General features: G+C 40.7%; 1 protein-coding gene across 1 annotated transcript in view; it reads left to right on the top strand.

Moving 5' to 3' along the window:
* Window positions 1–24465, top strand: part of ECT2 (epithelial cell transforming 2) — a 48390-nt gene extending 23925 nt beyond the window's left edge. The window contains exons 14-24 of the mRNA XM_074963561.1: window positions 3484–3552; window positions 4481–4591; window positions 5955–6051; window positions 7260–7341; window positions 8260–8338; window positions 8583–8702; window positions 15063–15201; window positions 16936–17090; window positions 19462–19569; window positions 20159–20305; window positions 24169–24465. Of these exons, the coding sequence (XP_074819662.1) occupies window positions 3484–3552; window positions 4481–4591; window positions 5955–6051; window positions 7260–7341; window positions 8260–8338; window positions 8583–8702; window positions 15063–15201; window positions 16936–17090; window positions 19462–19569; window positions 20159–20305; window positions 24169–24465 (1404 nt within the window). The remainder of the gene's footprint in view (window positions 1–3483; window positions 3553–4480; window positions 4592–5954; window positions 6052–7259; window positions 7342–8259; window positions 8339–8582; window positions 8703–15062; window positions 15202–16935; window positions 17091–19461; window positions 19570–20158; window positions 20306–24168) is intronic.
* Window positions 24466–24927: the final 462 nt, after the last annotated feature.

The following is a 24927-nucleotide window of genomic DNA, read 5'->3' as shown; positions in this document are numbered from 1 at the left end:
TCACCAACCCCTCATAAAAATGTATATTACGAGGGATTTTCTCCTTTTACCTGAGTATAAATTATGAAAGCATTGATCTTGCAAATATAAAATTTGTTTTTATGACATGCTTATTACACACTTTTTTATCATTACAATATTTTTATTACATTATGAAAAAGGCAACACTCTTCCAAGATCTCACTTTCGTAGCTTGTATCACTTTTTGAATATGTCTGTTAGACAAGGCTCCTATTTTTCATCAAGGAGTATCAGATGTGAAACAGCATGAAGGTATTTAAGAAGCCAACTCAAATCATTCCTCCTACATAAGCATTCAGGTCTTGAACAAGTTTAAGCTTTTTTTTGTAATGTGCATTGTTTGCCTGGACAGCTCATCATTTTAAAAACAATACTAGCTGCCTATTTAAATTTAAAAACCGCAAAAAATATCCACCTCCCTTTCCATTTCTTATAAGGAGTCTTGAAGTTTAACTCCTCAGTGTGTGAGATATGCTTGCTTTGATCTGCTTAGCTCTTGGAAGTCCAGGAAGACTCCAGGCTGCTGGCCCTGCACTGCCCAGAGTCCCTAGGGACAGCTCTGTCCACCATTTGGGAATTTTTTCCTGAGAACCCCCTGTAACATTTCACAAACCGCCAGAGGTTCACAAACCCCAGTTTGGGAACCACTGCCCTAAGGGGATACAAAGAAACCTACTGCTAGTTTTTATCCTCAGATCTCCCACCAGGGAGGATTGTTAGACAGATTTGTCCATAGATGTTTTGCAGCAGAAGTGAAGCACTTTTTGTCTCTCCCATTAAAGTTGTTTCTTCCTTCTCTATTTTACATACGTCAGGTCCAATATTTTCTCCATTTGTCAGATCCACAGTCTGAGGAATAATTGGAATGTTTTAGACATACTGTGACAGAATGCACCCTGTATTCACACCCTACACATAATAGTAGTGATCTTTGTACAAGGTATGCATTGTGAGGTATCATTTGAAAACTCATAACTTGTTTATCAGTAATACCATGGTTAAAATGTGTGTGGCAGCATTATAAGTAAAGTTGTAAACGTCCCCCTGTATAATGTTCAGATGCATGTAGCACCAAGCTGGTCGTACAGACTTGTCTTGAACAAAGGAGTATGCTTCTCTTAATATGTATTTAAGCAATAAATAGCATCACCAAGCAGAAATGGGGAAGGGGAGTGTGACCAGGGTCCCAATGTGGGTCAGCTGAGTTCACTCAATTAGGGAGAACTGCAAAGAATGGGGCCAAGAATCCAAACTGTTGGATATTTTCAATATTAGATTTACCAAGCCAGCATAAAACAGCATCTTTATCTCACTGGTTGCCCAGAAGCCAACAACATAGTTCCCTTGAAGTAACCCAGCCTCAGGCCTCCATCCTGGTACCCAAGTCAAATGATTTCTGAAAATCTTATTTCTTCATCATTAAAAAGTTCTACCAATCTCAAAGGATTGGACACTTTGCCTCCCAGATTATTGAATATTCCAGGTAGCGGTGGGTGTGGGTGTGAGGCTTAAAGATCAATATACCTACAGACACAAGTTCAGTTCTTGAGGTTCAGATACATAGCTGACATGGTAGTTGCAAAGAGTCATTAAGATATAGTCCAATGTTTATATTTCAGGGCAATCCAATCAGAACGGGGGTCTTAGTCCTTGTGGCTTAGACTTCCCCCTGCATGAAACCTCAAGCAGATCTGAGATGACAGAATCAAGACCCAACAGTCTTTTATACAGTTTTCTAGTAGTCACTTGACCATACAGACCTGGGTAAACAATAGGCTTTTGATCTAACCACCTGCTTTCTAAACACCATCAGTAATTAGTTACACAAATTAACATAGGGCAATTTATTCATTAGGCAGTCTATCACAAACTTCAGAGACATACAGACTGACATTACTTCATCCAAAATTCCTCTAAATGTTAATATTCCCTTTTGAACTCTGAATTAATAGTTTATAGTGACATATAGGAACGGTCTGTTCGCATGGCTAACTTTTGAGATACAATTAGTATCACTTCTAACAATATAGGTTTGCATTTCAAAATTCTAGCCTACCTACCATGAATGGCCCTAATTACCATTTGCATACCTTTCTAACATGACTTTAAAGGTGGGCTCTGGGTCGTTCAGCCTGCAAGCTGCTTAACCCTTTCTGGCCATGAGTTATACTTTGTATAAGATTTGCTGTAATTATATAGCAGTGGTAGCAAAAATAGTTCACATAATTATATTTTAATTAGATAATGTCACATGGAGGAAAACAAAAGAAGCTCAGACAGGTGAGAACCCAGCAGGGAACATCCTTCCACACAGATTTTGTCTCCTGGTTCTCAGCTGGAAATGCTTTTCAAAGGGGGACTGAAATGATAAAAAGGAGGGCAAACACCTAAAGAGACTTCTCTCTCTCTCTGCCCCTTTCACTCTTTGCATCTGAGAAGACACAAGCAGCAGCTGTTGAACTCTGGGGTAGGCACCCTGACCTAGAGGTTGGTCAGTAATACTGTTTTTGAAGCATATGGTGATGAGCAACTTTGCTTAAATCTAATATAGTTTAAGTTGGGCATTAAAAAGCATTTTATCTTGTGTAAACTTTTCTTACTCTTATGCCTCATTGCTTATACTCAAAATTCATTTCTTTGTAGTTTATCAATTCTTATTGGTTTTATCTAATCCAGTGTTTAAGCCAGTGTCTGGGTAACTCCATTTAAGGTGGCAAGTAGTTGTATGTTGTTCCCATAATGGACTTATATATTTGAACTGTCCATGAGAGGGCTGGGCAGTACGTTCCTGGGGGGAAATCCAGGAGTGGGCATGTGTTGGGGTCACCGTGCAGTATAACTAACGCAGAGTGTGATTTGATAAGCTACAGTTACACAAACACATCTGGGAGTGACCTGCACGCTGGCAAACTGTTCATTAGTGGTCCAGGTTGAGAGCTAGGGCATTGCAAGGCACTTCAGATTGTAGGGCAAGGGTGACACAGCACCCCACTGGTCTGGATTACACCCCAGTATGTCACACTTAACAGGTTCCGTTATCTCTATTTGGGTTGGAGGGAGAAGAGGAAAGTGATATAGTTTGTCTTACAAAGGGTTTTCATTCTCTCCCACATTCTTTCCCTAACTACCGTCATTGGGAGTTAATATCCCATTTGAGAATGCAGGACCTTTCATGTCTATTTATCTGCAAACTGGGAGATAACCTTGTTTTGACTTACACTTAGATGATGATTGGAAAGCTGTTTCACAATGATGAATGCGAGGCATATGTACGTTTGTACGATTTGTAAGCTTAAAATCTGGAGCACAGTTCTATAGCAAGTGTTGGATTCCATAGCAATTGCCGCACAATGTCAGGCCCTGAGTAAAGAAATGTATAAATACTAGCTGTACAACTTAGATTCATGGATCTTTTAAATCAGGCTGCTTATTGTCTTCCTAATACAATTGTTTATATTCCAGGAAGACCTTGAAGGCCTTATGATAAACTGGGCTGAAAGCAAAAGTATTGGTGATGTCATTCTTAAATATGTAAGTTATTTTTACAGTAGCTGTAAACTGGTTTTTACTAATGTAATCTAAAATGCATTGAGGAACACCACTAATCTTTTTGGATGAAAACTGCTCTGTACATATTTCTCATTAGCGTATCCAGGATAAATCCTCAGTTGTCAATTTAAATAATGACAGAGTAAGGAAGCTCCTGCAGTAACTCATGTCGAACTAAAGACTTCTTCTTTCTCTCTTGTATTGTAATGTTGGGCAAAGCTCCAAAAAGCTTTGTACAGACGTTTATCCAGACTCTAGAAACCAGGCTTGAAATGTTACAAAGAGATTTTTCCTGTAACCTCTGGTATTCCACTGCTGTTTGAATAAACTGGGAGCACCAAGAAAACAGCCTGTCAGCTTTGTAATTGTGTGGTTGTACTTTATTGCTTCCACTTCATTCCTAGTGAAAAGATGCATGGGGGAGGGGAGAGCGTAGTTGAAGAAGGAATAAATTTAAACCAACTCAGAGGGTTAGTTGTTTTAGTCAGACCAGGATTTCCTATCCCTTGGTAATGAATATGCAAGAAGGTAGAGACAAATGCAGTTCAAGAGAAACAACAATTGGAATACAGTTGTCCAATGCTCTCCCTGACTAGGGCAAATGAAGCCTATTGTCAATACTGTGGCCATATTTTCAACTGTCACGTTCACACATCTTAGCCCAAGATAAAACTACAGGCAACCCTATGATTTCTTCTGTAGGATGAGGAAGAAAATCGGTGAAGAAAAGGGGTTCTGTTTTCAAGCTTCAAGGAAGGTGTAGTCTAAACAGTAAGACCCTCAGAAGTCCAGAGTGGAAAACGGCTACAGCTTTCAAAGCTGTCTTACTACTGTAATACAATGTACATAAAGACTGCTTGCTTGTTTACCTAAGGTCTATGCTTAAAGCATTTTGCAATATTTTTTTCAGTCAAAAGACTTGTTGAAAACATACCCTCCTTTTGTGAACTTCTTTGAAATGAGCAAAGAAACTATTATGAAATGTGAAAAACAGAAGCCACGGTTTCATGCTTTCCTAAAGGTATTTATGCACTGAACTTTATTTTCAGCAACTTTTTGAATATATTACTGAGATTAAACTTTAATACCACTAAAAAAATTCACTAACTCAGTGAATCTTTAGATTTCAGTTAGGGGAAGGAAAAATACAATAGAACTGTAAATTTTGGGCATGGGATAGAATGGGAGGTTTAGGCACTAGAATCCTCAGTAATTCTTCAAACCTTTATAGAGAAGTGGCATTTAGCAACCAGTATGTGACATTAGTGTCTCCAGGGTAACAGACTGTCTGAAACAAGGCTGTTACATTTAAAATGTAACAATCATCAGCACCTCCCAGAAAGTGTTGATATCACTGTGGGATTAAGTTCGTGAAAACAAATGAAGGGCATCTTGCTGCTGCTTAGATGGGCAACCTATTTTTTCTGGACTAAAATAGAGATTTAACTCTCCTTGGTTGAATTTTGGCTATTTCCAGTGTTAGGAGGTTGGGGGTTTCTAACTACAAGTTGGCTCTTCATAGCTATTAAAAATAAGATGGAAGGCACTGGGTCAACTGGTAGACCATGTTAATGCTTCCATAAGGGAGGTCAGGGAGCCACATTCACTCAAAAGATTTTTATGAGCCTGTTCAATAGTTACAACAGTCAGGATTTTGCCAACTACTGCCCTCTATAACTTGTCCTTCTTGGGAAGTGGTTATTCAGAAGGTGGTCAAACTCTGGTATTTGAAAGTCTTGGGTTGCCTTCATTCCTAGACCTGTATGTGGAATACTAAGAACTGGTTTCTATTGCGGATTGAGTGATGGATAAGAATTGAATTGGATAGCAAAATTGACAGACTTAACACATACTATCAACCTGATTGGGGGTGGGTGGATAGGATTGCACTTGGATGCTACTGTGCACCACCTTTCAGACTGCCCGAAGGAGGGGGTGCTATTACTAGGGGATCTTTAATATAGAAGCAAAGGGGCTGGGAGTGGGGGAAGGGTTCCTTTTAGACTCTGTAGTGGAATGATAACTTGGTTAAACATAAATCTAGGTAATAGTTTTTCAAAAATAGGCTTTAGACCTAGTTTTAACAAAAGCTGTGTAAATGGAGCTGAATGAGCACCCAGGGGTGTTGCAGTAGTCCAGAACTTTCACATTGCTATTACTTGTATTTATAGATTCTCTTTTAATACTGTCTTTTTTGGCATACACTATGCAAGTAATAAGAATTGGAAGTACTCTTTAACATACTAACTTGAATTATAGTTTCATATCTCAGGAATGTAATCCGCTATGCTTAAGAACTTTTTTTTAATTCCCTGTTAGATTTCTCAAGCAGAAAAGCCTGCATGTTGCTCTAGTGTAAAATGCAATGCCTTTCTCCTTTCTAGATAAACCAAGCTAAACCAGAATGTGGCCGTCAAAGTTTGGCTGAACTACTCATTCGACCAGTTCAGCGGTTGCCTAGTGTTGCTTTACTTCTAAATGGTAACTTTTTTGGGTACCGTTTTGGGTCAGACACCTGGCTTATTAGTCAGTAAATGAAAAGTGGTTGCTGTTTAGATGAATTAGAATCTTATTTCAATGTTCCAATCGTAGTTGGTAAAGCCAAGAGCCAGATTGTGTGGTATGTATTTCAGTAGATTCAGTTGGTCATATGCTTCACTTCAGCATACAGGTATAGGCAAGCCTCTACTCTGTGGAAACGGGGTATATGCTCTAAATCTGAATCTATTTCAGCTCCCAAAGCCACAACCTTTATGCTAAAATAATTGGGAACACTTCAGTGTCATAGCATGAACTACTTTCTGTAGTCATTTCAGTTCTAATGGCTCACTTAGTGTGTGAACTGCTACTTGTTGTAACAGTCATTATGTACTCCTGAGTGATGTACTTGGGATGCTCTTAAAGGCACTCTAGTTCAAACATCCTTCTTGCCCTAAATCTACTACCTAGCAGTGTTAAAGTAGAGCCTAAGACCTCTCAAACAGACATTGTTTTATTTTACTTTATGCCTGTGACAGAAGCTTATGTGTGGCAAGTTTTGTAATTTTTTCTATATATGACTATCTTGTGATTGTCCTGTTTTTATGGATCTTTCAACCCACAAAACCAACCCCCGGCCTCTAAAAAAGGGACAAGATAAGTTAAAAGAAACTCAAAAGAGAATGTGAATGCACAAAAACTGGCAGTGGACTTCAAGGCAGGGTCGTACTGTTGAAAGTTTTCAACTTTCTTAATTGACTAGATTTCAGTTTTATGTTCCTTCACAAGCACTGCATGTTAAGGATAGAACCTAATATTTGTTGCTGGGATTGGAGTGTAGATGACTTTTTTTCCAAACATATAAACATGGGTGTACAAAAATACATACAAATGGCTTGTTAAGTGGCTAGATATTGTGGAAACTGTATATGCAAATGGAACATGCAGACGTGAAACAGCAGTGAGCACATATGACTCATAACTCTCGAATGAGTGTAGGTGAGCATGAAGGTGATTGAAAACACCCATGAGTGTGCAAGATTGATTTCAGCAGAAAACTGACTAATTTGCTTTATCGTGTTGGGCATGAGGCTGCATTAACTTAACAATGAAAAGTAAGAGGTCTTCCTATCATGGGAATTATAAAGCAAAAGTTTAAATGATTTATTGTTGCAGACATTCAACACTTGTTTAACATTTTCCTACTGCAGACCTTAAGAAACATACAGCAGAAGACAACCCAGACAAAGGCATGCTAGAGAGAGCTATTGAATCATTAAAGGAAGTGATGACGTAAGTGACACTTGATATGAAATATTCTCTTGGGTCTTACTGAGGTATCTTGCAAATCTCAGTAATGCTGTGGCACCTACCTTTTCAACATTCCTCCCACCCCATGCCAGAGCTTTCAATGGAATCCTCCGAAAGCGGCCTCGTAGCTATCTTTTGCTATGCGTGCCTGGGGAATTCCTCCCTCTTGGCCCATGTTGGGTCTAGCACTTTTAGAGCTCCCATATGCCACTCTTAGCCAAAGTAAAGGAGATCTTCACACGCATGCACACCCCGCCTTGACTGACCCATTATCTTGACTCCAATGAACGCTATTGGAAGGACATAAACTACTGGTGGAGGGTCAGTTTCTGGTGTGTGTTATGTAACTGTGTCGTAATAGAAGTGTTCTCCATCTTGAAGTTTTAGGTTCTAAGAGTCTTGCAGGTGTAGGATGTACCCTAGTGAGGAAAGATATTCAACATTAGACTAATGCTATATTTGTCCAATACAAAAAATTATTCATGAACTCTAACTAGCAACAGTTCACTTACACATGCCCAAATCTCTTCAAGTGAGCATTGCATTTAATTCAAAGGACAGAACAAAAATGGCAAGTACTTGGCACTGCTGAAAATCAGTTTCTGCTTCTCTGTTCATAGTTGCTGAGCAGTTTGCTGGTTTCTGCTAACATGTGTAACTGCATTGTTCCAGATTTGGATGCACATATATTTAATACATTGCACATGGAAAAGCAGTTCACTTAAATGATCATGTTTGTGGTGGTGGTTTTTTAATTTGAATGGTCAATTACTGTATATTGTGTATTGGTGTGCCTGTGGGGACCATATCTCTGAATGTCCAGCCTCACTTTTGTGCCTTTAAATTTAGTTTGATCTGTTCTTATTGTTTAATACTGATAAACCAACATACTTTCCTCAGACACATTAATGAAGACAAAAGGAAAACAGAAGCACAAAGACTGATCTTTGATGTTGTGTACGAAGTTGATGGATGTCCAGTAAGTTACTGCCCTCAAGCTATTGACCTGTAGAATGACTGACCAACTGACTTAGCCCTTATGTTAAAATTCTACTTAACCTGATTACCTCTGTATAACTCTTGTGTTTAGAATGTACATTCAACAATATCAAAGGTTAAAAGGTCCTTCACTATAAAACCATATTTCCAATGTTGAGTTGAGTGAGTGGTGGTCTGGCTCGTATTTATTAATGTCTAATGAGCTGCTCATTTCTACCATTTAGGCCAATCTCTTGTCATCTCACCGAAGCTTAGTTCAGCGATTGGAAACGGTTGCACTTGGCGATGACCTCTGTGACAGAGGAGAACAGGTCACGCTCTTTCTGTTTAGTGACTGTCTAGAGGTAAGGCTGTAGAAAATTCTCACTGAACTGAGGCATTGCAGAATGCATTGTAACTCAAACTTTAGTATAAATAAGCAAGTTATCCTAAATACTGAAACCCTATGAAGAAATACTAAACGGAGAGGGCAAGTTGAACATTTAGCCTGCTATCAATATTGCCGGTTTCTTGGCACTACTGTAGAGATTGCACTGACAAGTTGGTAATGTCTTATATCCCTAATGAACGGACTACATATTGGCAGTGAAAGACATTATGTTGAAGCAGCATATGGAATAATACTGTCCGCTAAAGTAGAACGATGGTGCTTCAGTATCTGTTGCTCTTCCACAGGACACAGTTCCTTGGCACAAAAATTAAACTAGTGACATAAATGAGTTTAGCTTAGTTATAATTTTCTTCTGGCCTATGCCTTCTGATAAATCATTCAATTTTTCATAAGTAAATGCAGTGCATAAAGATAATGTTCGCATGAATGAGTGAACGCTGCTTGTATCTTTCAAAGCTTTTAAATTACAGGAAGTTTGAGCATTTTACTTGTCCCTAACACATCAACATCCATTTTCCTCTAAGAAGTAGAAAATGTTAAATCTCAGCATGCTTGGGATTGGATTGACAACCTGGATTTCAGTAGTTACGTGTGTGTGTGTGTGTGTGTGTGTGTGTGCGCGTGTGTCTGTGTATATAAGTTAGTTATTTTCAGCTTGTAGTGAATCAAGCCTTTGGTGCTTGTCAGCCACTGGCACTACTGGAAGTGCTGGAGATACTGACTTAGCACATTTGCGTCTTCTGGGGCTTATTGGTATTTAATATCAGTAAATGGGTCTCTCTCTCAGGTAGATATATGCTTATGTACACATTTTTGTGTAGTCTAAAGTGTCCACACAAGCAGTATAACCAGTAATTGCTGTTGGAAAAATGAAGACGTGGTGGGGGGAGCGTAATTGGGCTTTGGAGGCTTAAGTGGAGAGAGAGAGAATTATTTACAACCTCAACTACTGTGCCTGGTTCAGAGACTTTCGTTAAGGAATTTAAAACTCGCTGCAAAGTCTGCCCAAAGAAAGACCACAAGGCCGTTTAACACCTTGGACTAGTGTCACGCCACTACAGGCAAGATAACTTAATGACAAAACAAAGCTGAGCTACTCTGGCCCAGAGAAGCGCCACTCTGCCAAAAGAAAGGCAAGTTAAATTGGCTTTGACAAAACTTCGGGCGTGGGTTTCTTCATTTCTTTTTTCTTCTTCTTCTTTTTTAGAAGGCTAAAAATGACTGAGCGTTAATGGACATAGACTCAGGGCCTTGTGTAAATTCCTAAAACTACAACATCTTGGTGGGGTAGTGGGCCCTGGTAAGCAGGATCCACTTTGATTCATTCTAGTCTATGCTACCATATGGGAATATGTGTGGATATGCCCACTTGAAGCATTGTAACTGTATAGGGGCAGGAGCACCTCTCTCATTAAGGCTAAGACTAGCTTGCTGTTTAACAGTTAATATTTTCCAAGGGCTCTAAAATAAATGTGTACATGAGTAGTCTTTAAACTGCCATGTATCATTAGTGTCTGGGGTAGGGTTAGTGGTCCACATTGAAAGTTGTTTGAGCAAGGGGTTCCCGAGATACTGCTCTGATTTTAAAAAAAGTCATGTGTTTTCTGCACACTTGAGGCTTAAATGATGGCTCTCATCTTCCCCCAAACTGATATAACCTACTCAGGAATGATCTCTACTAGTATCTGGCACCCACTGCCCCTTTTTTGGGGAAGCAGTGTTCTTTGAGTAGTGGAGCACCTGTGGGTGCTCCATTTCAGATTCACATACGCCTCTTGAGCCCTTGATTGAAGATTTCGAGGTATCAGTGTCCATTCAGCCCACATGTGTGCCCTATGAAATCTTGTGGCAAACAGCAAGGCTATATAGGAGTGCATGGCGAACCGTCCTCAGTTCCTTCATTTCTGCCTCTGCCTGAGACTGAACACTACACTGTCTGCCTAGAGCATACAAGGCTTTTCTCTTTGTCCCCTTTTTCTGTCAGTTAATTTAGGGTGGTTGTTAGTGGTGGTTTAGGTGCGAGAACTGCATTCCTTCTTTCTTCCCTTGGAGACCTTGCCCTTTCCTGGTGGGATATGCCTGGTTTGCCAAGTTTCAAATGCTGCCTCTCCTCCAGGAGGCTATACCAGTGACAATGGATGATTGCCTTGGGGAGTCCCACATCTCCCAAAGTGCTCCTTTTTTTGTTTTTGTATAGCCCTTAAGTCCAGGGCTAGGCAAAACAGGGAGATAAAACTCCAACTGCTGGTGATGGAACAGTCCTGCAACCACCCTCTGATCCAGGTCAGGCCTCTCTTCCCCCCTGAACATTTGTCCCAGGACTAATCCAGCACCCCAATCAACCTCGGGTCATGTTTCTCATAAGAAAAAGCCTTTGGAGCACCCTCGGAATACTCCCAAAAAGACGAGCACAGACTCTGTATCTAAGGAGCCAGCTGCAAAGAAGATTAGGTTCCTGTCCAGGCCTTCATCTCCAGGGGTTCTGCTGAAGCCAAGGACTCTTCCTCTGGTGCTGGCAGGACCATGAAGCCTTGGAGATCCAAGGAGAAGAAACATAGCTCCAATAGGGTGCCTATACCCTCCGCTAGGAAGGGGTGTAAGCAGAGGGTACCCTTGAGCTTCCCATTGGTGCCATCACAAGCCTTAACCCAGCCATTGGTACCAATGCAAGTAGCTCAGGCATGGTGCCTTTACCAGCAGTACACTTAGTACTGAGCAGGCATCAGCATCTGACACAGCCTGTAGCATGCTCATCATTAATGGTGCCATCAGCTCCAGCCACCGTGACCTTGGCTGTGGTGTTAATATGAACTAGAGTCCTGGTTGCTGTTAGGTACTGAGCATCTCACAATGCCAAGATCTCAGGCTCTAAGTGGCAAATCTGTGACACAGGACTCTCCTACATCTTCATTGGCTGCTTTCCCTTCCTTCCCTTCTCCCATGGGAGAACATGGAGGAAGACTCCCAGTCAGTCTCCTCAATTCCCTCTCCCCTCCCCCAATCCCTATTAGGGGTTCTCCAACATTCCTCTTCAGGGAGAACTTTGCAGCTCATCTAGGATGGTGGAACCAAACCTGTATGCCACTCCTGCTCCATTATGGACCCCCTGCAATGGCCATATTGGGACCTGTGGGCTGGCTATTGGCAACAATTCAATAGACTTCCGGAACTGTCCTTTAGAGAAACTGAGGTTACATCGTCCTCCCTCTGCCCTTTCACAGCAGGAAACATCATTTGAGGAACTGGAGTCTAGGGCAGAGGAGGAAGTCACCCCAAGACTCCCATTTCATTGTAGTCATTCCTTTAAGCTTGAGCCAAGTTGGTGAGCCAGAGTCACTTGTCCAAGTGCAGCAACACTGGGATGGCTCCACAAGACAGGTTTGCGGGTAGCCTGATATTTGAATAATTGGGTGCCTCAAAGTGATGATGTGGCCATGGAATTTGAGTAGCACCATGTACCATGAGTACTTCTGCCTTCAGCAGCTTTCTGAACTTTAGCTGTGCTATGCCTATCCTGTAGGGCTGTTTATTCAAAATCAGGGAACAAGTTGAATAGAGTTTCCAGATGTTGGCACCCATTGACTGTTCTAAGAATTCCTCATGGAATATCACCTGTGCATTGTCATGTATATCAACAGACTATTTTCTGTGGCAGATTTTTCTGCTCCTTTTGCATGTCCCACCTAACTCAGCAGAGAAATGGGGGGGTTTGCAGTCCCTTTGTGTCATCCTCACTGTGCTGTGAGATCTGGCAACCTGCTGCAGTTATCCCTGTACTAATCAATACAACTGTTTTTAACCTTTTTCATGTGTCTTTTATATTTGGGAAAGGAACTTGCTGCCTGGTTTCACTAGCTCTTGATGGAGGAAAACTCTTCACTTTCAACACTATTAAAGGCAAACTTCAACATAGGTCTCCCAAAAAATGCTTGAGGAACTTTGATATTTATCAGACCGGTACAAGGAATACTTCCTAAGGATTGGGGTCAGGGTTTTGGCAGCTATTGATTTTGTGAAATAGTAGACAGAAAATCACTTCTGCAGTCTGTGCTAGATAGCTTTATTAGAGGTCTCAGTGATATAATGCACTTAAACCCACATATATAAAACTCTGTCATGAGAGATTATGAACTAAATAAAACTGCTAAAGCAGAACGGACCCCAAAGGAATCTCAACTTCAAGTGCCAGGATGGGATACAATGTGTTTGGGGAGGGGAGGAGGATAGCAAGAAAAGATTAATTTGGAGATTCATGAATTGTAGATGGACCATGAAAATTCCATTTTGAGACACTATTGTAAAAATGTGTGTGTTTCACAAAATACACAGATTACGTGAGTTGTGGTGGCTTTGTTTTTGGTGGGTGGTCCATTTCCTACCCCAAGGAGTTTCTAAAATTGCCTGCTCTAAGGGATGCCTAGAAATCCACTTTCCGAAGTCCCCTACCTCCTCCTTACATATTCAATGTAAGATCACATGAATTGGGGTACTAGTAATAAGTAGGGAATTTTTCATCAGTGTAAAATCTTACAGGATTTCATCAGGAAATCTAGTTTCAGAGTAACACTCGTGTTAGTCTGTATTCGTAAAAAGAAAAGGAGTACTTGTGGCACCTTAGAGAGTAACCAATTTATTTGAGCATAAGCTGTTGTGAGCTACAGCTGTAGCTCACAAAAGCTTATGCTCAAATAAATTGGTTACTCTCTAAGGTGCCACAAGTACACTAGATTTCCTAAAAAAGAAGAGTAACTTTTGGCTCTAGTGAGGGCTACTTTCACCTTTTTAAAAAATGGATATTGCTAATACATACGTTGTCACTGAGGGGAGAGGAAGAATCTAAAGTGGACTAGTACTGCATCAAACTTCTTAGAAATCCTGCAAGCAAACTGGGAGCCCATGATTTTGTAGCCTTCATTGTACACACACCCTAGCAAGTGTCTTATTTTAAATAATTTAAGATTAAGTACTACACTTGTTTTTGAGCAAAGGATTGCTTTCCTGTGCAACAGCCCCAGGCTCCATGGCTTTGCTTTGGTTTTTCACTCGCCTAACTAGTAGGAATCTGGAATTCTGGGTTGGAGTCTGCAGTATTGTGCCTTTCTGATGAAGAGCATTTCATGTAATTTCTAAAGTATTTCCTGCTGCTGAGCAAGGAACATGCTACAATAAATATAGTATAAAAACCTAAGTAGTATTGGTGGATTGCAGAATACTCTCCAGTCCTCAAACAGTAAAAAAAAATTGCTGTGTGTGAACTCTTTCCCTTTGAATCGGAGTAACTCAAGGGCGAGAGATGTGGAAGTAAACAAAGGGAATAAGGGATCCAGTGACAGAATCTTGAGGGGGCAAAAATAGTTAATCACTGAAGAAAGCACATAGAGGAAGTCATTATCAAAACGTAGCAGACAGAGTACAGAGAAGATTCTTCCAGTTTTGTGAATGTAAGAACAGAATCATGAACTGACTCCTGTGAATTAGGTATCTGAGGTGTCAGAAAAACACAGCCCCCTCTAAGCTTGAATGTAAAAGAGAGAAGTGCTTCTTTGCACGTGGGTGGTATTGGAGAGGCATGTAAGGTCAAAAGATGGCTTGCATTGGACCATGTTGAAACACTCTCCCTACCTTGGACTACTTATAAACAACTTATCCCCAAATTCCCCTTCTTTCCCGCAGCAAATAGTGCGTGGCCTCATGGAAAAGAGCAGTTAGACATTTAAAAAATACTAACCTAAAGCAAACGGCTGCCAAATTGTCTCCTGGGAACCCCTAGCCCATCCGCCTTCCAATGCTGTGACCCTCATTGTTTTGAGCTTGCCACGTTTTTTAGTAGCTTGTCTCACTTAGGTAAAGCCAAACTTATCGCATTGTAGATAAAACTGCTTCAAGTCACTCTGGTTGCAGAGAAGTGGACTTTCTAAGCTGGGCCAAGGGCTCTGAAAATCCAAATACTGTACTGGGCTACAACTAACAGGTGGCATCCCTGTTTGAACATTGACCAATCTGCTGTTTTTAGGATCTGCTCTACAGCTAGGTGCATGCAAGAGTATACTGGGAAACTAGGGGAACCAGATGAGAGGAAATATCATAGCCTTTCAAGGAACATACTTCCTTTTTTTTAAATAAAAACAATCCTAGTTCTTCTTCTGAAAAAAGACATACAGCTTCTCTTCAAACAGAAGTATAAATCCATATGTTGGAGCTAGTTACTAGATGAAGACTTCATCTGTTCTCTCTCCCTAAGCTTTAAGCTTTGATTTTTATTGATTGTTTTAATTGTAAGATTTAAACTTGTTACCTCATACTCTTCTTACAGATTGCAAGGAAACGGCACAAAGTTATCAGTGCTTTCAAGAGCCCCCATGGCCAGACCAGGCCCCCAGCATCTCTCAAACACATTGTTCTCATGCCTCTCTCGCAGATCAAGAAAGTGCTAGACATCAGGGAGACAGAAGGTCTGTGCTTGGAATGGTGTTATAGCTAATAAACCCAGTGGGGGAATGGTGGGGGAGATAGAACATTGAAGTGTGTATATAATATATTCTGAGAACTAATTATGTGATTACACTCCAGCTGACAGCTACAAATGCTAATGTTCTGGCTTGAAACCACAAAGCAACAAGTTTTTTATTTAAAGATTGTTTGCCTGCTGGCCAATGATCTTGAAATAACCACTAAAGGCCATATCAACAAGAGCCAGCCAAATGGCACTGTGAACCTGCAATAAAAAATAATCCTACAGAGCTTTTAAACACAGCCCTTGTTCTGCTGAGTGTGCTTTTTGTTGCTTGGCCCATTGCTGTTTCCACAAATACAAATCTTCATTTCAAATGTGGTGGTGGCACTCAAGGAGCTATCCCTCCCACCTGAGGACAAAGGTTTAACTTAACTCGTGTTACCGCTTGGTCATGGTTAGATTAATGTTTCACAGTAGCAACAGTTCATACCAATTTATTCAATGTTGTAGCAGCAATACCATCATAAATCTGTTTTCAGAAGCTTGTAATTGCTGTAAACATTCTCTGGTTAGAAATTAAAATACAATAATGCTTCACTTCAAGTGATCAGACTTTTTGGTTGGTGTTCTCTAGATCTCTTCATCAGATCTTACTGGGTTTGTATGTTTTTCAGAGCTTAAGACAACTCTTCTGAGTAAGAAGTAGGAAGAGGCCATCTAGTAAGCAGGCAGCAACCTCATACAGTCTAACTGTAACTTTAGATTTAACTGCAGTCATTTTTTAAACTGGTATTAATGGAGAGTGTGTGCGCTTTTTGCTGTAGTCTAATTATTTGATGGCAGAGACACCAGAGTAGACTGACAATGAATTTTAGCCTCTTGGCTTCTTCACACTAAAAGATGATCCACTGGTGGCAAGAGGGTAGCTGAACCCTTCTGACCAAGTTCTAGCTCCCGTTTCTGAAGCAGTGCTGAGCACTGTCTGTCTACACTTGCAACTTAATTGTGTTCAGCACTGGTTGGTTGTCAGCAATGGGTCCCTTGTCCAGCATAGACTGGGTTTAACATCAGTATCCTTTCAAGATATAAGATATAATTCTGTTTAGTCAAATTTGAATATCTCAAATGGTCAAACTTCCTTCATAACAGAATACATAGCAGCTTCAATGTTGCTTCTCAAAGTGCTCTACAAAATAGGGCAGGCATCACTTCCCTCTGCTTTGCAGGTGAAGAAACGACCTGCCCAAGGTTGCAGAACTGAGAAGATAATCCAAGATTTGTTACTGCCGTTTCCCTATCCATTAGACCATGCTGCCTGTAAGGCAATGTCTACACTTCAATTAGACCCCCTCAGCTGGCTTGTGCCAGCTGACTCTGGCTAGTGGGGCTCAAGCTAAGGGGCTGTTTTAATTGCAGTGCAGATGTTCAGGCTTGGGCTAGAGCCCAGGCTCTGGGACCCTCACAGCCAGAGCCCAAATGTCTACAGTGCAATTAAATAGCCCCTTAACCCAAGCACCGCTAGCCTGAATCAGCTGGCACAGGCCAACCACAGGAGCTTAATTGCAGTGTAGACATACCCTAATAGTCTTTAACTTGAACCTGACTGCTACTTAAATGTAAGTCATAAGATTACTTGCTTAAAATCTGTGGGTTTTTTTTCCAGAATTGTATGAAGGTAGACTGTCCTCTGTTTGGAACAGTATGAACTGAATGTTTTTGTCTTCAATTATAGACTGCCACAAAGCTTTTGCCTTGGTTGTGCGGCCACCAACAGAACAGAACAACTTGTTGTTTAGTTTTCAGATGACAACTGAGGAGCCTCCTAAAGAGGATTGGCTGAAGATGCTGTGTCGGCATGTAGCGAATACAATTTGTAAAGCAGATGCTGTAAGTTGTCTAGTAGTAGGTTATCAGTGAAAATAGTTCATTGCAAATGTCTTTTAGATACATTTTAATTTAACTGCTTCTTTGTGATAATAGGAAGAAACCAGGCCTTGGCATATCCTCAAGCTAACAGAGTAAGAAACTTCTCTGGTGGTTAAGAGGGCTACTAAGGCCTACTCCTTAACCATTAGGTTCTACAGAACCTGGCTTTTTTTTTTTTTAAAAAAATAAAAATACTACTAATTCTTTATGGTTGTGATAACAGTCCAAGGCCTGTAGTATAGATACAATAGGGCATGTCTATACTATCTTTTGGGTCTTTTACCAGTGTAAGCCAGGCCAGCGCAATTCTCTCTGCACTGTTGTAGCATTTCTAACAGTAGGCATTTTCATTGAGATGTAGAAATTGACTGTGTATAATCCCTTAATTTGTTTGTCTGTATAGACAGCCTGATAGAACAGCGGTATGAAATGCTTCTACCTCAGTGAGGCATAGAGCCCTAAAGCATCTTTCATCACAAACTGGAATGTTCTAAGGTGTCAACCTTCTCCCAGCACACCTTTGAGAATTTCCAGTGTGTATTTCCAGGCCAGAAGCCAAAAATAAAAAATGTACTAACTTTGAAATACAGCATGTAAATGTAACCAGGCAAGGACCTTCCAGCTTACATTTTTCTGTGTGTCGCGCGCACGTACGTACGCCCCCCCCCCCACACACACACACACACTCTGGAGTGAACAGCCAGTTTGAGTTTGACTGTGTTCAACATGTTACTTCATATTTTCACTATACAATCTGTTAAATATTTGAGGTTGTTTCTTTAAGGCTGGGGAAAAAAAACAAAAAAACCTTTCTTTAAATGAGTCTTGTCTTTCCATGAGGACACTAATTCAGAATGTGTGTACTATTTCTGATCCACTGGCTCCCTTTGAATGGGTGAACTTCTGGAGAAGTTCTTCTCTCTTCTCGCCGCCGCCCCCCCCCCACACAGTAAGATATTTTTATCCTGAGAGAAGTATCTGACAGTTTTGCTAAGTGGGTCAACCACCCATCTATCAGTTCCTTTAATTGTCTTTGTCGCCACTCAATTCTAATAAGTATAATAGTAGAAATGGGGTATCATCTGTTACTAATGTTCTGTCACATTACAGTACACTGGAAATAGTGAGGGGTCAAGTGCTTTTCTAATGTGGAATATGATACTCTGAAACACACCTTATCCGTTCCTAACTACATCCAGTCCTCAGAGTGGTAATGTACATTGATGTCTACTTAAAGGCAGCAGCCCCACCACACTTTAAAGCAACACATTTCCATCCTGAATGTGCCCCCATCTTTAGTTTGATTTGCATACCAAATAAAACTGGAATCTTTTTTGCACTTTAGGGGGTCAAAAACTTGATCCTCTTCTCCATCTGTACCTGGACACCACACCGTTTCTGAAAAGTCTGATGTAAATAAATACCTACTTCATTTATGAGAAAACATAGGCATAATTATACAAGTCTGCCACATGGTGGCAGTAAAGGCTTTAACTTCAGCTCTGCCTAGTAGCACTGCAGTGAACAATGCTGTCATAAGCTGTTCTTGAAACTTAACTCTGTGTGTACAGTCGTCTTCGGGCAGCTTTCCTCCGACTTCACAAAAGATCAATTCCTTATCCCTCACATAAAAAGTCTAATCTAAAGACTCCTGTGATGCTACTGGAGTTTCAGAACACAAAATATGAAATATTTATTGGGATGTCAGTGACTCTTCTAAAACTAGCAAGTAAAACTATAAAAATATTTAAAGCTTCATCCTATCCTATGCACTAGGGCACTGCTCTTAATTATGTAACTGAATAGTCTACATTTTGAATCATTCCAGTAATGTTAATTTCTGTTCTCGGGAGGAACTTGGGATCTTCTGAAGCACTTTTTACCAAACATAGGCCAAAGGTATCGACTTTGGGTAGTCTTCAAAAGTCTTCTAGTTACTCCACTATTCTAACGGACAGATTATCTTGCCAGGCCAAGACTCCACTACACTTACAGTTCAAATGTGCATATCCCTTTGCATCAGGCCTGGCTTTTTAATAAGTTCAGATTTGACCCACTTGGTTTGCTTTGACTACCTTGATTTTGAAAATGGGGCTAAGGTCTCCTACAAGAGACTGTTCTAGTAGCTAGCTTCAGTAAATCAAGTAAATCCAAATAGCAGCTGCAAGATTAAGTACAGCTGCTACATTTGCTATCCCTTCTCCAGGGGAATTTAGAGATAAATAATTAAATTTTAGAAGATAAACTCACATTTTTGAGTGTACTCAAAGATGATGTGTTGGAAAAATCCTGGTAGATTTGTGCACCTGTTCTTATAATTGTCTGTCTGTAGGAAAACCTTATTTACACTACCGATCCTGATTCAATTGACATAAATACAAAAGATGTGGACAGTACGTTGAGTAGGGCATCCAGGGCAATAAAGAAAACATCAAAAAAGGTAAGTGTTTAATTCCCTACTTGCTAAGTAATTACCTGATATGTGAACCTTATTACTTGCACCAAAATCTTCTAGTGCCAGTGTAGTCAACAAATTTATGTTGGTATTTCTGCCAGTGCTGGCAAAGTTCTATATATAGAGAACTGATTAGGAGGAGAAAATGAAATTGGGGGTTTTTTTGTTTGTTTGTTTGTTTTTAATTGCAGGATTGTAAATACATTCAAAAAATTTCTTTACTTTTTATACGTTAAAAGAAATTCCATGAGATCAATTGTGCTGCAGAGTTGCAATGTGACTGTTTTGTGACCTATGTAAAATGAAGAGTCTGTTAATTCAACCCATGGTGTCCAGACCATATGTAGCAGTCAGCTGAAGGAGCAGGGATTGAAAAGCGAGCATGCACAGATTGAATACTAAAATAGACCTCTAAGATGCTGTATAGAAAGCACTGTAGGACATGGTCTCTCATTGCAAGGTCTCTAGACTGTTAATGTAATTCCACAGCAAATCAAAATGTGAATGCATGTTAGATGCTAGTGGTCTCATGCTAAGACTTAATGTATGTAACAACTCTTGTCAAACTCTGCAGGTTACAAGAGCATTTTCTTTCTCCAAAACGCCAAAGAGAGCTCTTCGAAGGGCTTTAATGGCACACAATACAGTAGAAGGAAGGAGTCCCTGCTCAGCTAATGAAAGTTACTTAGGCAGCCGCCTGACCAGTACATCCTCATTAGCAGTAAGTGTCTTGGCTGTACAGTCCAAATGGCATAACCTTCATTTTGATAAAGCTGACTGTATTAATTTTGGTGCACAGAGCTTATTCTTACATGGCAACCTCTTATTAAACAAGGTCCACAATGCATATGCCACACTTTTCTGTACTTTCTTTAAAAAAAAACAACAAACAACTCCATTTATATTCTGGTCTGAGTAAAGTCTCTTAAGATGTCTTATCATAGAATATCAGGGTTGGAAGGGACCTCAGGAGGTCATCTAGTCCAAGCCCCTGCTCAAAGCAGGACCGATCCCCGACTAAATCACCCCAGCCAGGACTTTGTCAAGCCTGACCTTAAACTTCTAGGGAAGGAGATTCCACCACCTCCCTAGGTAACGCGTTCCAGTGTTTCACCACCCTCATAGTGAAAGTTTTTCCTAATATCCAACCTAAATCTCCCCCACTGCAACTTGAGACCATTACTCCTTGTTCTGTCATCTGCTACCACTGAGAACAGTCTAGAGCCATCCTCTTTGGAACCCCCTTTCAGGTAGTTGAAAGCAGCTATCAAATCCCCCCTCATTCTTCTCTTCCACAGACTAAACATCCCCAGTTCCCTCAGCCTCTCCTCATAAGTCATGTGTTCCAGTCCCCTAATCATTTTTGTTGCCCTCCGCTGGACTCTTTCCAATTTTTCCACATCCTTCTTGTAGCGTGGGGCCCAAAACTGGACTCAGTACTCCAGATGAGGCCTCACCAATGTCGAATAGAGGGGAACGATCACGTCCCTCGATCTGCTGGCAATGCCCCTACGTATACATCCCAAAATGCCATTGGCTTTCTTGGCAACAAGGGCACACTGTTGACTCATATCCAGCTTCTCGTCCACTGTAACCCCTAGGTCCTTTTCTGCAGAACTGCTGCCGAGCCATTCGGTCCCTAGTCTGTAGCGGTGCATGGGATTCTTCCGTCCTAAGTGCAGGACTCTGCACTTGTCCTTGTTGAACCTCATCAGATTTCTTTTGGCCCAATCCTCCAATTTGTCTAGGTCCCTCTGTATCCTATCCCTACCCTCCAGCGTATTTACCACTCCTCCCAGTTTAGTGTCATCTGCAAACTTGCTGAGGGTGCAATCCACACCATCCTCCAGATCATTTATGAAGATATTGAACAAAACCGGCCCCAGGACCAACCCCTGGGGCACTCCACTTGATACCGGCTGCCAACTAGACATGGAGCCATTGATCACTACCCGTTGAGCCTGACAATCTAGCCAGCTTTCTATCCGCCTTATAGTCCATTCATCCAGCCCATACTTCTTTAACTTGCTGGCAGTCTGTAAAATGCAGAAATATCTGCTGTACCATGGGAAACAAGGAGCGAGAGTGCACTATGCAGATTCCAAAAAGTGACTACCTTTTAAGAATGAACGTACTTTCTCATGGCAAGATGAGAAACTCTCTTCGCACAACTGGGAATGAAATTATTTCTGAAGCTATCTTAGGACAAAGTATACAACTGGTTCGTGTAACTTGAAATGGCTAAATTTCGCATTTAAAAACAGACATCCTGTGCTTTCTTACCTCGTTAACTTCTATCCTCATGGACACTAAACAGGGCGGGGGAGGAACCAAGAAGCTGCAGCCCCAAACCCCCAGGAAAGGATATTCAGTGTGTCATAGATTTGGGGAGGGGAGAGGATCTCAGTCTTCAGTGTCTAAAATAACATACTGCTACACTTTTTTTTTTTTTTTTTTTTTCTCTGCTATAGTTTAAGAACTATAGTAGTAGACACTCAAGTTGCCAGCACAACTAACTATAACAGACGAGACTTGGTAGGATTGAAAATAAACTAAACACAATTTACTCAAAAATTTAATGTTATAATGCCTGCTCTTAGATCTGTAACTTGTTGAAAATTTCCCTTGTAACTCTGGTGGTGGTGGTCTCCTATAGTTGCCTTGCAGGGTATCCCCTCTGGAATAGGGGTAATACAGTATAATGTGCAATCTAATGGCCCACTGGTAATCAACTCAGTCAAAGTATTGCTTCACTCTGCTGCTTGAGTTAAGGATGGGAGCATATGAACTAACATTCTGAATCAGATCAGTGGTCCACCTGGTCCAGTATCCTGTCTAACAGTAGCTAGAAACAGCTGCTTCAGAGGAAATTGCTAGAAGTTCAGCAGAAGGTAACTAAGGAATAAATTGCCCACAGGGATAGTTGCATCCTAACTCCCATTTGAGGTTTCTTCCCCAAAAAATCACTTACAGATTTAATTTTTATTCCTCCTCCCCTCTTGCTATTTTATCTGTGGCTATCCTCATTCTGGTACAGTTTGTATCTCATAAAAATAGTTACATTCCAGTCATGCATTTTCTCTACCTCCTATGTCCTTACATATTTGAGCTTCACCCTTAAACGTGTCAGCAGAACTACAAGGGATTGGTTGAATCCCTTTCTTTTCTGTGCATTAACAAGATGAATTCAAAATCTCTTGATGCTCTTCCAAATAGTAAACTGCCAAACATATAAGTTGGCAGCATGGCATCCATCCTGTGCTTAGGAAAAGGGAGCTGTGGTTAAAAACAATCCAACCTGCAGCTAAATTAGTTATGAAATCAACAGTTTTGCATTTAGGTGGGGCTAAATGGCAATTTTCAGTTTTCAAAGTTACTGCATCTCTCATCCCTTTGTGGCCTCCTTGAGGGCACCCACGCTCTAGGGGTCTGAAACTTTTTTTCTTGGGTGGAGTCCCACAACTCTTTGTCTAGATCTAGAATGTAATTCCTACTTCAATTCACGGATTATCCCAGCATGTCTGCATTTCATTGAGGACCTGCAGTTCTGCTTGCTCTCTGGGGCAATGACAGTGTCAAAGCAAAGTGTGTGTGTGTGTGTGTGTGTGTGTGTGTGTGTGTGTGTGATTTGTTTGTTTGGATCAAAAGAGAACATATCTTAAAAACAGCTCACATACTAGTCCTAGCTTACCAAATAGTCACCCATCTTTCATCTCTCCAAGTCCTTCAGGATTTGTCCCTCTTGGTCAGTGTCATTGATCAGGTGAAAGTGACTTCCCCATTTATGTTAGGGTGATCACTTTATACTGTTTTTCTGTTTGGTTCGTTAAGGTCTCATAGAGTTAAATTAGTACATGTAACTTCCCCCAGGAAGTAAAGCTACTCCAGCCTTGCTACTTGCTTAGGGATTTGCAATAATTACCCCAGTGATTTTTAGTTCCAGCAGGAAACCCTCTAATTCCTCCATGGGGTTGTATTCTGGATCCTAGCTCTTAAAGTTACATATAACACTTTTATAAAGTTGATTCAATTGTTTTGTATATTGCTGTGACAGATAATATAGACACCTGGGATATCCGGTCAAAGCAGTGCTTCATGTAGGTGTTTCAATGGCCTAATACACAATAGCACTGATAGTTGCTGATAATATATACCCAAGAGCGTCATTTGGATGGGGAAAATGACTTGTGAATTTGTCATTACTTCAATTTAAGACCATTAATACAATCTCCACTAGGAGCAAACTATTGCAGAAAGAGTACTGTTCTGGCTTGTATGCATTATTGAACCTGTTTAAAGTGCTGTGGCATGATCTCACTGCTGTTCCTGCAAAATTAATCTGTTGAAGATATTGAGTAAGTTTTAAAATTCACAGAACATAAGAGCCCACTAAGCTTCTTACAAAGGACTCAAAGGAATTGTTTAGGTGAAGTGCTTTGTGTAGATAATATCCTGGCCATAGGTATGTACAATTTTTTTTTTACTTAGAGATATGGCATTGAAATAAGGCACAATAAAAGAGTAACCAGTGAATTATGCAGTGTCTGCACTAACTCTTCACCCCACCCCCCTTCCTATTTGTAGATTGCACGTTCCTCTTCTACATACAGCCTAAATGGATCTGTCAAACATGTCGTTAATGTTCAGCGCTCCAATTCTGTTGATGGGAGCTCTCAAAGTTCCAGGTCTCGACCTGTGCTCCGTCCTGACTCTCCAACTAGCCGTCCTTCACATGCCAGAGAAGGAAAAACTCCTTCCAGCCCTGAAAGCTTAAATGGCCACTCTTTGGCCAGACTTTGTCCCATTCCCGTCATTACTACCACTTGTGATGTAGGAGATGACCGGAGTGGTGTTGAGAACAGTTCCGTCGTCAAACCCTGATCTTTAATGCCCATGTTGCATAAAGTGAGCTTCTTAAAGATTCTCATATTTAGCACAACTACTAAAAGATTAAAGAATCTGTCAAATGTTTCTAATGGGTGCTGGGTTTTCCTTGGTCTGCCTTGGTGCACATCTCAACTCCCATTAGGCTACTTAATATTTCTTCTGTTAACTAGTTGGGTCTGAAATGGGGAATTTAAATTCTTTGGAAATGGAATTGACATCACTCGTATTGAGGGGTTTTGGATTTCTTTCCAAGTTTTTTAACCACGTTTGCCCTATGATAGCATTTAAAGTGCCTCTTAATATTTACACATTTAATGTAAGTGTGGGAGAGTCTTCATGCTAAAGCCAAAATTTGACCAATCAAATTCTGGATTCAGCATGGAGTCTATTGCCTCTGATTGCAAATATGGAAGACTTCTAGAGTACAACTGTTGACTTTCATGAGTCTTAAACAGT

Source organism: Natator depressus, chromosome 9 (assembly GCF_965152275.1).
Source record: "Natator depressus isolate rNatDep1 chromosome 9, rNatDep2.hap1, whole genome shotgun sequence".
In the NCBI taxonomy this organism is placed as follows: Eukaryota; Metazoa; Chordata; order Testudines; family Cheloniidae; genus Natator; species Natator depressus.
This window is presented reverse-complemented; position numbering and strand designations above follow the sequence as displayed.